Source organism: Sphaerodactylus townsendi, linkage group LG14, assembly GCF_021028975.2.
Source record: "Sphaerodactylus townsendi isolate TG3544 linkage group LG14, MPM_Stown_v2.3, whole genome shotgun sequence".
In the NCBI taxonomy this organism is placed as follows: Eukaryota; Metazoa; Chordata; class Lepidosauria; order Squamata; family Sphaerodactylidae; genus Sphaerodactylus; species Sphaerodactylus townsendi.
In genome coordinates, this window is record NC_059438.1 from 14982414 (window position 1) to 14996198 (window position 13785).

The window sequence follows — 13785 nt, forward strand, 5'->3', positions numbered from 1 at the left end:
CCGTTGACAGCTTATGCCCACCCTCTTGACAAAATATCAAGAAAGACGGCAGGAAAGTCTACTTCAAGGCACAAGCGCTTGATAAGAGAGAGGTGACCACCTGAGCGTTCTTCACGGTCCCTCTGTTCTCATATGCCTCTCTCAAACACTCCCCCCGCCCACCTGGACTTATCAAAAACTCCATCAATGAAGACAGCAGCTTTCGAAACGGGACTCCTGAGGGAAAAGACAACTGCTCTTGCAAAGAAGCTTTTACAGAACCGGTGGCGACTGAAAGGCAACTCGTCCTCCTCTGAAACACCAATCTGTTTTCTAACTCATCGGGTCAGGAAGTTCTTCGCTTCGTAAACGATTACACTGAAATACTGCAGACAGCCACATATGACTGCTGCTACCGTGTTTCCCCGAATATAAGACAGTGTCTTATATTAATTTTTGCTCCCAAAGATGTGCTATGTCTTATTTTCAGGGGATGTCTTATTTTTCTGTGTTCTGTTCGTCGGACATGCTTCCAAACAAAAACTTTGCTACGTCTTACTTTCGGGGGATGCCTTATATTTCGCACTTCAGCAAAACCTCTACTATGTCTTATTTTTTGGGGATGTCATATATTCAGGGAAACAGGGTATTTAGCTGCTATGGGCGGCTCCTGTGGTCCAGCAGCCTCACATGGAATCAACAGATGCCCTATTCGCCGATTGGGTCATTGCATCATGCGCCTCTCTTTCCGTAAGTCCCATATACATGAAAACTTCCACGGCATCTGCCACCACGATAATTGTTTCCTGTTGAGTAGCCACAGTGATATTCCCACGCGGATGACCGGTGCGCCCAGACGGCAGACAAGCACTTGTGGCACATAGCCACAATTTGTGCAAAGCAGGGGTATGCCACAGACGTGTCAGGCTTGTAAAGGTGCCATCTGGAGCACGCTGGCCACGAACTTGGGGAAATGAATGTGGCAGCTCCCGTTTCTCCAAGGTGAGAATGTATTAACTGCTGCGCATTTTTCACCTCATTATGTTTTATGGAGAAAACTTCTCTTATGACTCAACTGCACCATGTTTATGAGGATTTTTCCTGCAATATATATAATGATGTCGCATTCACATAGTTTTCATATGGAGGATCGACACCCTCGCTGAACTTGTTTTATCCCCTCCCCCCACAATGCTATTCCACATACAGCTTGTGCACACTTATTTGGACATAAGTTCAACAGAGCGGAGGCAGAAACAGACTTCCAAAACAGCAAGAAAACTGTAGGAAAGCATGTTTTTCACAGGCGGTTTGGCTGGAAACAGCAACTAACCCTAAACCATCTGGCCCAGTTGTAGAAACACCCCACTGGGGCAAGTAAAAGAAGAGTTTGGATTTATATCCCCCCTTTCTCTCCTGTAAGAAGACTCAAAGGGGCTTACAATCTCCTTTACTCCCCCCCCCACCCACAGGTGGGTGGGCTGAGAGGGCTCCAAAGAACTGTGACTAGCCCAAGGTCACCCAGCTAGCGTGTGTTGGAGTGCGCAAGCTAATCTGGTTCACCAGATAAGCCGATCAGCAAATATATACAGTCAACCCAATACTGAAAGATATGAGGCCAGCCAAGCCTAAAAAACAAGGACTGTATATATAGGGATACAAGGCAATGAGGTATAAGCAGTTAGTTTGAGTGTAATTTGAACAGATACTTCATAAACCGTTCATAAAGATTGTTCATAAGGATATATTATGGTTATTTAACTGGATAGAAAGGTAATAAACACATATATAATGAGAGCATGTCATAAATGTATAACTCTGTCCCAGTAAAAGACCTCTGTTTGCTGTGTGGCTGCCTGCATTTTGTGAATAGTGGATTCTCCAGAGCAGCAGATAAAGTGTGCACAAAGTTATACATTACTTTGTAACTAGATGATTCACTGAATGTAGAAGCTGTATGCTGCTTTACTTAGCTAAACACACAAATAAGAGAATTCAATCTCTATTTCTAATAGAATATTACCTGGGCAGCACTGAAAATTTCTGTTGGCATTACGTTAAGCAGCAGCGTTCTGCGAGAATGTGGCTGCTGTCGCCGTTAGTTTCTTCATCACTTGCTGTGGAGCTGTTTGCTGGTCAACTTCTACAACTCAGCTTAATATCTTTGATTCATTGAATTTTTTGGAATACTGACTCTTTCTACTGGCTAGAGCATAATATATGACTATTGCAGGTTTCGTGCCTCATGGACAATGTTTATGACATGCTCTCATTATATATGTGTTTATTACCTTTCTATCCAGTTAAATAACCATAATATATCCTTATGAACAATCTTTATGAACGGTTTATGAAGTATCTGTTCAAATTACACTCAAACTAACTGCTTATACCTCATTGCCTTGTATCCCTATATATACAGTCCTTGTTTTTTAGGCTTGGCTGGCCTCATATCTTTCACCAGATAAGCCTCCACAGCTCAAGTGGCCGAGTGGGAATCAAACCTGGTTCTCCAGATTAGAGTGCACCTGCTCCTAACCACTACACCCTGCTGGTTTTCTGGGGAAAAGCCCATAGAAAATGGGGAAAAGGGAAACAGGTTCCTTTATGACGACTGCAACCCATTATACATTTGCTCTGGAGAATCCACTATTCACAAAATGCAGGCAGCCACACAGCAAACAGAGGTCTTTTACTGGGACAGACTGATATCCCACACATTGTAGTAATACACAGTCTCTGCCCTGAGAAAGTAATGCCTGGGAATGCAACAGATGCAAATGTTCAACTTGCCTCCCATCATATTTTAGGAGATTCCCTTCCGCAAAATAGAAAACCGCGGGGAGATGGGAAAGGATCTTTAACCCTTCCACGTCCACATGGTTTCCCAATTCAAGCCACCTCTGAAACTGCACCCGTTATAACCTTTAAGAGAGAGAAAAAAGTGAGCACACATCCCGTTTCCTTTAAAGAGCTAATAATAACAATGGAGAGGGATGGGATGGTTTCAATTAGGGGGAGTGGAAGGGGCAAGCCCCCTCTATCCTCCTTGTGTGGTCCCGATCTGAATCTGGACTGTGTGGGTCTGTAATTAGTCTTAAAAGACTAAAGCAGAGATCTGTGATTTCCCCCACATCTAGTTTTACCCCAACCCTGCACCGCTTTCTGTCTTCCATTGTGACTCTACAAACTGCAGGCCAGGGGCTTCTCTATCATGCCTCCAAATATTTACGCTCCTTGCTTCTGGCCGGGGGACAACTTAATTGCTCCTGCATTTTTTAGGAATTACACCACTGTTGTTTTGATATTTTTCTGTAGGACAACACAGCTAAGCTGCAATTGTTGAGTCTTAAGATAGCGGCCCAGAAATTTCTTTTCGCTGTCCATTAATTCATGCCAAAAGCAGAAGGGTCTGGGGACAAAAATGTGCTAGGAGCAGACATTGGTCACTCTCGCTTTGAAAATATGATCAGTTGGACACAGACTAAATTGGCAATTGCCACCGATATGCAGGGGCCATTGCAGGCCCCGCTCATTTTATTCCTGAAGGTCCCAATCCATTGGGAAAATCTTTTTGCGGAGATTAATGTGCTTCCATAGGAGTGCAAAGGAAGAAAAGTTCCATTCAACCACTGGAGCATTTATCCGTCTGGATCCGACTCCCCAAAGGAGATGTTATTTGGATTTTTTTCCCATCTCTTATTAGAGCACATGTGTCTTTCGTAAAGGAAGAGAGCAGCAGTCTAGAAAAGAAAATGAGGAAATAGCAAAGCCAAATCCATTCTGTGAAATGACTTCGGAAATACCGGGAAGAAATATTCCAAGTATTATTAACATACTTTCTGTCGGTAATCCTTTCAACAATCCTGCGCGGAAGGAAAGAGTTATTACTCCCATATTGCAGATGGAGGAGGCGAGCGCGAGGCCAAGAGAATTGTGGAATGTCTGAGGCTTTTGAAGTTTACAACACACAATGCTACACTATTTACCATCTCGTCTTTTGTCAGGGTCTGCGTTTCACAAAACTGATGCCCTCCCCCCCCCCCCCATTCTACTAGTCTTTAAAGTGACTTAGGCTCCTTCTGACACAATAAATGTATAACAGGTTGCAGTCAGGATAAAGGAACCCGTTTTCCTGTTTTTGAGTTCGTGTGCATCTGTGCAGGCAGCGATTGGAGCCCACGGAAACAATCCAGGTTGCTGTTGCGCCTTCGTGTGGAGATGCGTCATGCCCAAATGAACCCCCACAGCCATGCTGATATCTCACAACCACCTGCGTCTGCATAGCTATGCAGATGCAGTCCACCAAAAAAAAATTAAAAAAGAAGGGAGGCGATAAAACCTGATCCTGCCTGGCAATGATTAAACAAAACCAGCTAAGGCTCACGGGATTTTTTTTAAAAAGACTTGCTAGTTAAGCACTTTTCAAAAAACCCAGTTTGGGCGAAATAACACAGGGCAGACTCGTTTAGGAGGCAGGATTTGTGCGAAGCTCCCCCAAAATGGGGTTTTTTAATTAATTAATTTATTTTTTCAACTTATATATCGCCCAACCCCCGAACGGCTCTGTACTCGTGTTATTTGGATTTTTAGCCTCCTGTACTCGTGTTTATTGGCCCATACACCAAGGTTGCAATGCTTTCTAGCCTATATGGACTGGTGTGTTTCTTACTCAGTGGTTTGCGAGACCTGTGTAGGATAAGGTGACCAGATGGTCACCTTCAAAAACTATAGGACCAGCGGGGCCGGCCCCGATGTAGCGGCATGCGGACCACCTCGGCGCAGCCACACACACTCACACACGCGGGCGCATTGCACTTTCATACACACACAGGCCACGCACACAGAGCGCACACACACTTTCGGCGCAGCCACACACCGCAGGCGCGCACTTTCGCTTTTACACTGCGGAGCCACGCACGCTGCGCTGGCTTACACTTCGTGCAGCCACACACACAGAAGCACTGCCTTTACGCAGATGGCTGCCGTTCCCACCCGCGTGGGGTGAAGCGACGCGCTGGTATTCCCCACCCTGTGACAGGGTGGGAAGCGGTAAACTGATTCGGCCGCAGCGGGAGGCTGCCGCACTGCTGCTTAGCGCCCCAGAAGGCAGTGCGGCAGCACTGCTTCGCCGCGGAGACGTTCATGGGGAAAGCCCGCGGGACTAAAGTTAAGTTCTTTCAAGGCGTGAATGTCCCGCCAAAAGCAGGACGGATGGTCAGCTTAGTGTAGGAAGCGGAGGGAAACACTTCTGCAAATGCGGAGAAAGGATTTTCAGCCACGCTGGAGTCCAGCCCAAGACTGAAAAGGGGCAAAGCGAGGGGGAAGCGAGAGGAAAGAGGCTGGAGCACACGGCGAGAGAAACACAAAGCTGCCAGGATGAAAACACATTTGCTCTGTTCTGAGCATGAAGTCTGATTCTTACCATCCATCTGAACTTAATTACAGGGCAGTTGTCAAGTTCTCCAGAGGCCCCCTGCTTTTATAATGAGTTCATCTTTTAATGGCACCGAGAACGAGGAGAAATATTAGCCAAGTTTTGTAATCGCCCCATTACAGCACGGACGGTTATCTCCCCACACCCCAAAAGAGGCCATCAATGGCCCCGTTTCAATTCGAAACTTTAATGGCTGCGTTTTAAGCACAGCGACGGGATGCTAATTTTATAATTTTGCCATCACGCTAATTATGCTCCCGAGTACGTGCCACTATCAATTAAAAAAAGAAGCGTGCCTAGATCTGAACTGGAATTGGGGAAAGGAGGGGGGGGGGAGAAGGGAAAAGAAGAGAGCGGCATCTCAAGAACGGAATCAAAGCAGTATTACGTTCAGAAGATTCTTAAAAGAGTATTGCCAGGAACCAAAGCGCTTCCTTCTGAGATGGAATTTCAACACTTTCATGGAGATTTGTCATTACACACTGGTAAAAAAAACCCCAATCACGTGCGCGCCCCTCTTTAAAATTTCGGGTCACTTCAGTTCACGCATGCCATAAAAAGAATTTGTACTCCGTTTTGCATTTCCTTCTAGTTATTTATTTGGAAGCTCTAAGCATTCTTTTGGGAGCATTGGAGAGGGGGAGGAAGAGAAGGAAAGAGAAGACAAAATAACTTTTTGGGCGGTATTGACCAAATTAGTCAAAACGGCACAGCAGATATGTAAATACAAGAATTATTCACTTGGTCACCTGCGGTGAGCGATCGCGATCTAAAGGTGACAAGACAGCTAAGCTTTGCAAAAGTTTTGGAGGTTTTTTTCCATTTAGGGCTCCACAAATAACTCATGTGGGGATATGCAAGCTAATGAAAGTATTTTGGGGGAAAGGCTAGTAAAACTGGGGGTGGGGAGTCGGGTTAATAACTGCCGTGGCTTTATTTCCATGGCTGATTTAATGTGGTATGCACTGCATAAAGACTGGTTGAATGTTATTCAGAGGGAGCTGAAAAACAAGATCAAGACTGAATCACGCACTAGCTTCTGCTAAAGGAATTTCAAGTATTGGATACATTTTCTGCGTGTAAGAGCTTCCAAGGAGATCTTCTTTCTGCAAAGGAACAGTTGGTTGAGGGCACTCCGGAAGCTCTTAAAAGTATTTTCCCGTGTCTGCCGCGCCTCCAATCCACAGTACCAAGTTTGACAGCCATCCCTCACTTGCTCAAAACAAAGTCTCTTTTCCCGGCAGATCATTAAGCAAGAAAAAGGAGCTAGGAGGTGAAGTCAAAGGTCTATCTATGTGAGCGTGCAGCGCCACTGTTCAGGCACAAGAGGAACACAAAAGTGTAAGACGCACTTTCAAAAAGGTGGGGAGTTTTCTTCAAACAAACAATGCATCCCATACACAAGGATCCTCTTGTCACAGGGATCCCCATTATGGGGTTTGTGGGCGTCAGCTCCAGATGATACCTTGAAATGTTGGTGCTGCTAGCTTTAAAAATATGCCTCCTAAAGACCAAAACGCAACCCCCCCCCCCCAAAAAAAATACTCAAAAAAATCAGATGGACCCGAATTTTACAGGTATAATCGAATATTCGGATATATTCGAATATGTTATTTGTCTTATTCAGGCATACTTTTTTTGCCCAAATAAATCCAAATCCAAATTTTACCGAATTTCTAGGGTATTGACCAAGCCTAATAATTATTTGGCATGTTTTATATTCCTGTAAAGGTTTTCTGCCCGATTGTCTCCTGTGTATCTGAAAGTAGGCTATGACAGACATTTTGTGGTTTGTCTGCCTCCTATGGCAGACATTTTTGGACTGTGTCACCATACTGGGTCAGAATCCCAAAGACGTCCACAGGTTCAAAACCTGTCTTATAAGATGCTTGAAGATGAATCACCCTGACCTGAGCTCTGCTTATTTGCTTAACCAAATATACCTGCTCTGAAAAACACAAGGGCTTGACCCAACTTTTATTTTTGTGTACAAAATGTGAATACCGAGATTACCCAACAAGGTTCTTTGAGGCTATGCCGGCTTGATTGCGTGCTTGTGCCGAGAGCCACCAGCTACATTCAGTTGCTTTGAAATTAAATCCGATGGTGGGCAGTGGATAATTTGACAGCCCAGCCCAGGGCTCCGTGCCCATAAATATGATTGACTGACGCAGCTAATACCGCTGGAAAGAATTTCAAAACAGCATGCTTGCTATTTTGTTCACTCGGCTAGAAAGGGGTACAGATTTGCAAAGGTTTTGTTTTGACACTATGTTTAGAGAATCGTTTATTTTAGCATTTTACCCCTACAAAAAGAAGCATTTTTAAACTCTTGGTTTTCAAACAGCTAATCCCTGATATTAAACAGCAACCAACTTTTTAAATATATATTAGCAAAAGGATGCCAAAACCAGTTAACAAAGAAATAGTTGGTGCCAAAAGCGGATTTATCTCTTGATGGCTTTGATGTCAACTGATTGGGCTTGGGTGGGAATGGGTGCAAGCACAGACCCTTGCTCTCCACTGACAGAACTTTCATGCCATCGGGAAATGCAAGGCTTTCCAGAGGAATTGATTCATACATCTGGCAGCCACTAATCAAGATACAGAAATGGAGTGTGGGGGGAAAACGTCCACTTGTGGATATCAGCCAACCTTACTGGGAGGGCTGATCTGTGAGAGGAATGTCTTTGGGGCCTCCCAATAAAATCTGCAGATTTTACATTCAAGTTCATCAGGGAGACATTGCTCTGTGTGCTTGAGATGAATGGACGGACACCAAAAATTCTGCTCCGCCACAACTTCTCGATCTTCATTCTTCTGGGATTATCATATCACAGTATTGCAATGTACTGACAGGAGAAGCCAAACCTGAACTATTTCCTTTGCTGACATGTAAGACTCTAGACCTAGCAACCTCATGTCCCTTGACAACAGAGCGGGCGGCCCCCCAGACCTCACTTCCTTCCTGCTTACTGCACACAGTCCTACCCTACTTTCTACCATCTTGAATATTTTATATCCTGTCCTTCCTCCCAGAAGCCCAGATGCCATACATAGCTCTCTCTCCCACTCTTTATCCTCTCAACAATTCTGCAAATTCTGCAAGTTAAGATAATGTGACGGGCCCAGGTCAACCGCCAAGGTTCATAGTAGCATATTTGAACTAGAGTAGCCAGTCATTTGTTGGCAACTGATGAGAGAGGAACAGAGGGATGTCAGCAGTGCTCTATCACTTCTGGCACAAACTAGGAAGTAATATCACCATGTCGGTGTGACTCTCTAGGATACCCCCCCCCCTCACACACACACTCTATGTCATTATGCCATTTCCAGGTCTCTTCCAGATTTGTGCTGGAAATGACAGAGAGCCATACTCTTTTCCCAGCAAAGCAAGGGAACCGTGAGAGGACCTAATGAGCATAATTTCAATCTGGCTCCCAGATAGTGCAACATGCTGTCTCTCATTTTCTCCTTTGCTCCTTTTTTTTTTAATCAACCATCACTTTCTCTGAGGCTACAAACCTGTTCAGGGCTACACCATTCTAGTCTACAGGCCCCTTCCCCCCTAATTTCCTGTATTCATTGATTACTGTGTTTGTATGGAGATGCATGAAATCAAGCAAACCCCCGAACCTGGAGTCTGTGGTGCAGCCCAGAGGCAGGCTCCCTACCTCAATGAGGACTAGACCATTGTTTCATTAGCTTCCTGCTTTGTCTTGCTTGCCTCCTTAGCTTTGGCTTACTTTGTCACCTCAGAGCCTCCTCTGCTGTCTCCTCTTCCACTTTCCACCTGGCCCACAGGCTTCCTAATCTTCAGTCTTTGAGGTTGCCTCTGATTAGCAAGGGCCAACTGAACATTCCATGACACCACACCAGCTCAACCAATCAGATGCTTCACAGTCACAAGTGCAATACGCCGGAGGATACATAATCCGCGCTTCTGGTTCGTAAACATGACGTGGGCTTCGGGAAGCTTTGCTTTGCTTACCTCACGTGTGACTCGGCCGTTGTTGTCGAAATCATACAGTGTGAAAGTCCACTCTTGCCTATTATCTTCTTCAAGGGACACATCACACTGCAATTCCTGAGGAACACGAACAGAGCAAGCGATTACCTAAAGCCCAAATCCTATTGGCAGAGAAGGCTAAGCTCTCATTTTAAAATGTTCAATCGAGGAACACAGTTGCTTTAAAAAAAATTAATTTTATATTTGTATTTGTAAAGTCTATCAGGAATGTGTTGAGAGGAAGCATAACAGTTGTTTAAACAGATATATCTTCCCTTCAGCCCCTTAAGAAGCTCAAAATAATGCCAAGAGAAATTATATATATATATTTTAAAATCCGTTAGAAAAATGTTCAAATCAGCAGCAAAATTCAAACTAATCAGTTCACAAAATGCTGGCTTCACAGCCAGTAGGCCTTTGGAAATAATACAGGGAAGCTGGCCTTCTGCATGCCTGAAGAAACAGTCACCCAGGCCTCCTTCAGAAAGGCATGGCAAAGATGCTACGACTTCAGAGTGCCAGAATGGTGTAGTGGTTAAGAGCAGGTGGACTCTGATTTCCCACTCCTCCACACGAGTGGCAGACTCTTATCTGATGAACTGGATTTGTTTCCCCGCTCCTACATTCCTGCTGGGTGACCTGGGGCTAGTCACAGTTCTTCAGAACTCTCTCAGCCCCACCTGCCACACAAGGTGTCTCTTGTGGGGAGAAGAAGGACTTTATAAGCTGCTTCATCTGCTTCTTAAAGGGCACTGCAACTTGTAAACAACACTCCAACAACACAGAGCACTGCCAGTTTTTAACATAAAAAAAGAAGACAGACATATATATGGCTGCGCTAATGAGCCCTTGTGGCTATATTATATGAATTGTATTGTCTGCGTTGCTAGGATATTGTGTTTTGGGCCCCTTCCGCACACGCAAAATAATGCATTTTCAAACAACTTTCACAACTGTTTGCAAGTGGATTTTGCCATTCCGCACAGTTTCAAAGAGCACTGAAAGCAGTTTGAAAGTGCATTATTCTGCATGTGCGGAATGAGCCTTGGATTCTCTAATATGACTGTATATAATTTCAAACTTGTATGCTGTTCATTTAAGGGAGATAATAGATCTGATTTCAGTTCTGCCAAAACATTTAATAATGTAAAAAATCACTAGAAACTTTGGTTCAGAGTTCAGAAACTTTATTCAGTTCAAAAAGTATAGAGGTATTTTAAGCTTTTTGGTGAAGGTTTTTCATGGTTTGTATCTACTGGTGCACCTCTGCCCAATTTTTGGATTATGGTGAGCACACCATCTGAAGATCGGCAGCCCTAGGTCTAAAGCACGGCAGACCACAATGAGGAAAGAAAAGTACATGTAAGAAAAGTAGAAATGATACAGGTGGTCTGAGTTCAACCATCTGGACCTCTATTATGGACTGGCTAGTATGACGTTAAGAAACTCGGTGAAAAAAGACCCCCCCCCAAAAAAAATGCAGTACTGGGGGGGGGGGGGGAATCTGGCCATTAGGGCAGCTTCTGACTTTTGAACATAATGGTCCAACTACTTGCCTAGATTTTTAAAACATGTTATCTGGGCCGTCTGTTCCCCTTGGTTGTTTGGCCACCATAAAGTTTGGAATTAACACCCCCCCACACACCTCTTTCTATTGATCAAGAGAAGGGAGACATTCAACAATAGCACTGTCTAATTCCCTTGGGCTGACACTCTCAAGGAATTTGAAACATTTTTCCCCCCAGTTTCATTGAGCAAGAAGAGAAAACCATGAGAAAGGCACTGACTGAAATGCTGAGACACATAATGCAAGATCCTCCAATTTAACAAGAAAGTGCTAGAGAGCATGAATGAGGAGAAAAAACCCCCACTTAATTCAAGAAGGGGGGAAAAGTGAGAGACTCACAGCGTGAAACAAGATGAAGTTGAAACACAAGTGACCATTAATAAAGAAAAATCCCATGGCATAAGCTCGTCTCTGAAAAAAACTTTTCACGGCAAAGATTTTTTTAAAGTAGCAATAATTCCAGCGACTCCTGATAACTCATTAAAGCTCTGCATTGACTGAAGCAGAACCCAATTTGGAATTAATAAAGGGAGGGGGATTGATAATCCTAGCCCACCCCAGCAGTCATGGGCCATCTTGCTGAGTTATGAGTTGATGGGGAAAACGTTAAGGACAGTCATGTCTGAAGACTGCAATCTAGTTCCACTAAAACCAGTGGCATGAAGAAGAAGACGAAGAAGAAGAAGAAGAAGAAGAAGAAGAAGAAGAAGAAGAAGAAGAAGAAGAAGAAGAAGAAGAAGAAGAAGAAGAGGAGGAGGAGGAGGAGGAGGAGGAGGAGGAGGAGGAGGAGGAGGAGGAGGAGGAGTTTGGATTTATATCCCCCCTTTCTCTCCTGCAGGAGACTCAAAGGGGCTTACAATCTCTTTGCCCTTCCCCCTCACAACAAACACCCTGTGAGGTAGGTGGGGCTGAGAGAGCTCCGAGAAGCTGTGACTAGCCCAAGGTCACCCAGCTGGCGTGTGTGGGAGTGTACAGGCTAATCTGAATTCCCCAGATAAGCCTCCACAGCTCAAGCGGCAGAGCGGGGAATCAAACCCGGTTCCTCCAGATTAGATACACGAGCTCTTAACCTCCTATGCCACTGCTGCTCCTTTAGAACATCATCTGTACACACCAATGACCGTTTATCAGCGGTTCTTTCTGCACAAACCTTTTAAAACGTTTTCAGGCAGGAAATAAAATGTTTCCTCCACGGAGTTCCGTATTGTTTTTTCCCCTTTTGGTTCCAAAAACATTTTATTTGAATCCCCTTTTAAAACGATCCTTTGGCCTAAAACGCTTTCAAGACACCTTCCCTTGTTGTGAGGGCATATTTGAAACGTTTCATCTTTCCCGCTGCCGTTTTCCACACCTGTGTGTCACCCCCGAATTTCCTCCTCACAATCCAGGCTGGCGTAGAGTTTCCAAGATTCTCTACTCTGCCATGAAAGTTCACGGGGAGATTTCAGGCCAGTCACATATTCTCAGCCTAACAAACCCCTCACAGCAACCTATAACAAATAAGACTATGTTGTAAGTCACAAGGGGAGAAAAACAGGGAATACATGGAGTTTTTTAAAAATGCTCCCGTTGGGGGACAAGGTTGAGTTGCAGTGGCTCCCATTCAGCGCTTTCAACCCTGTAGAACAGTGATGGTGAACCTTTTCGAGACTGAGTGCCCAAATTGCAACCCAAAGCCCACTTATTTATCGCAAAGTGCCAACACGGCAATTTAACTTGAATACGGAGGTTTTAGTTTAGAAAAAACGGTTGGCTCCGAGGCTCACGTTACTCGGAAGTAAGCTTGGTGAAGCAACCGTGCAATGCTTCGAATGGGTGAATCGCGACCCTAGGAGGGTTTACTCAGAAGCAAGCCCCATTGCCAGCAACCGAGCTTACTCCCAAGTAAAGAATCATGCCCAGGCTAGCCTAGATGTGTGCGTGGGGGGTGATTTTCCACACCCCCCCCCACATGATGAACTCTGTGCACGTGTGCCCACAGAAAGGGCTCTGAGTGCCACCTCTGGCACCCGTGCCATAGGTTCGCCACCGCTGCTGTAGAACTACTGCAAATTCAAAGCGCTTCCCACAGATTTGTGTGAATATGTGCACGTGCCATCAAGTCTCAGCCAGCTTTTGCTGACCTCATGGGGGTAATTAGCCATCGCCTGCCTCTGTGTGGGACGAGAGAGTTCTGAGAGAACTGTGACTGGCCCAAGGCCACCCAACCGACTGACCTAGGGCTCTCCCAACACGCTTAGTAGAGTGCCAATCCCGTTTCAGACTGAACTGAAAGACGGGATGACCATTTTGTTCCTTGTCCTTCCGCCTCCAAAAACCATAGGCTTTGGGAGTCAGAGGCAAAATGCCAGGGGGGCGGAGGGGGGGGGAAGCAAAAGGAACGTGGCTGCACGCAAATAAAATAAACAAGCACCAAATAGCTTTGGCATGACGGGAGCGCAAGAAATACCTGCTTGATCTGCTGACTTGAAACCAATTCCCTACAGCAGTTAACTGTAACCCCCTCCAAACCCTGCTGAGTTCAAAGGAAAGTTTCCTTCAGCTGTACGAAGCTCGGCCTGAGAGCTGCCAGCCTTCCCCCCGCCCCCCCCCCCGCCCCAACCCCACAGTGGAAACGAGTTTCGTGTTACACAAACATTTCCAGCAACTTTGAAAGCCAAGGCACATTTACCATCTACGATTTAGAACCCTCTGTCTCGACAGTCCCATTTTGGATTTTTTTTTCCTACCTGGGTCATAAGATGAAAACATCCCCCCTCCCCTTTTTAAGCCCCTAAAGCTAACACGGGTCAG

The 13785-nt window shown here is 45.1% G+C and overlaps 1 protein-coding gene across 2 annotated transcripts in view; it reads right to left on the bottom strand.

Moving 5' to 3' along the window:
- Positions 1–13785, bottom strand: part of NKD1 (NKD inhibitor of WNT signaling pathway 1) — a 139459-nt gene that overhangs the window by 10747 nt on the left and 114927 nt on the right. The window contains exon 6 of one of the 2 annotated variants that reach the window (XM_048516117.1): positions 9408–9503. The exons of the other annotated variant lie outside the window; for it this stretch is intronic. Within the exon in view, the coding sequence (XP_048372074.1) occupies positions 9408–9503 (96 nt within the window). The remainder of the gene's footprint in view (positions 1–9407; positions 9504–13785) is intronic. 2 annotated transcript variants of the gene reach the window in all.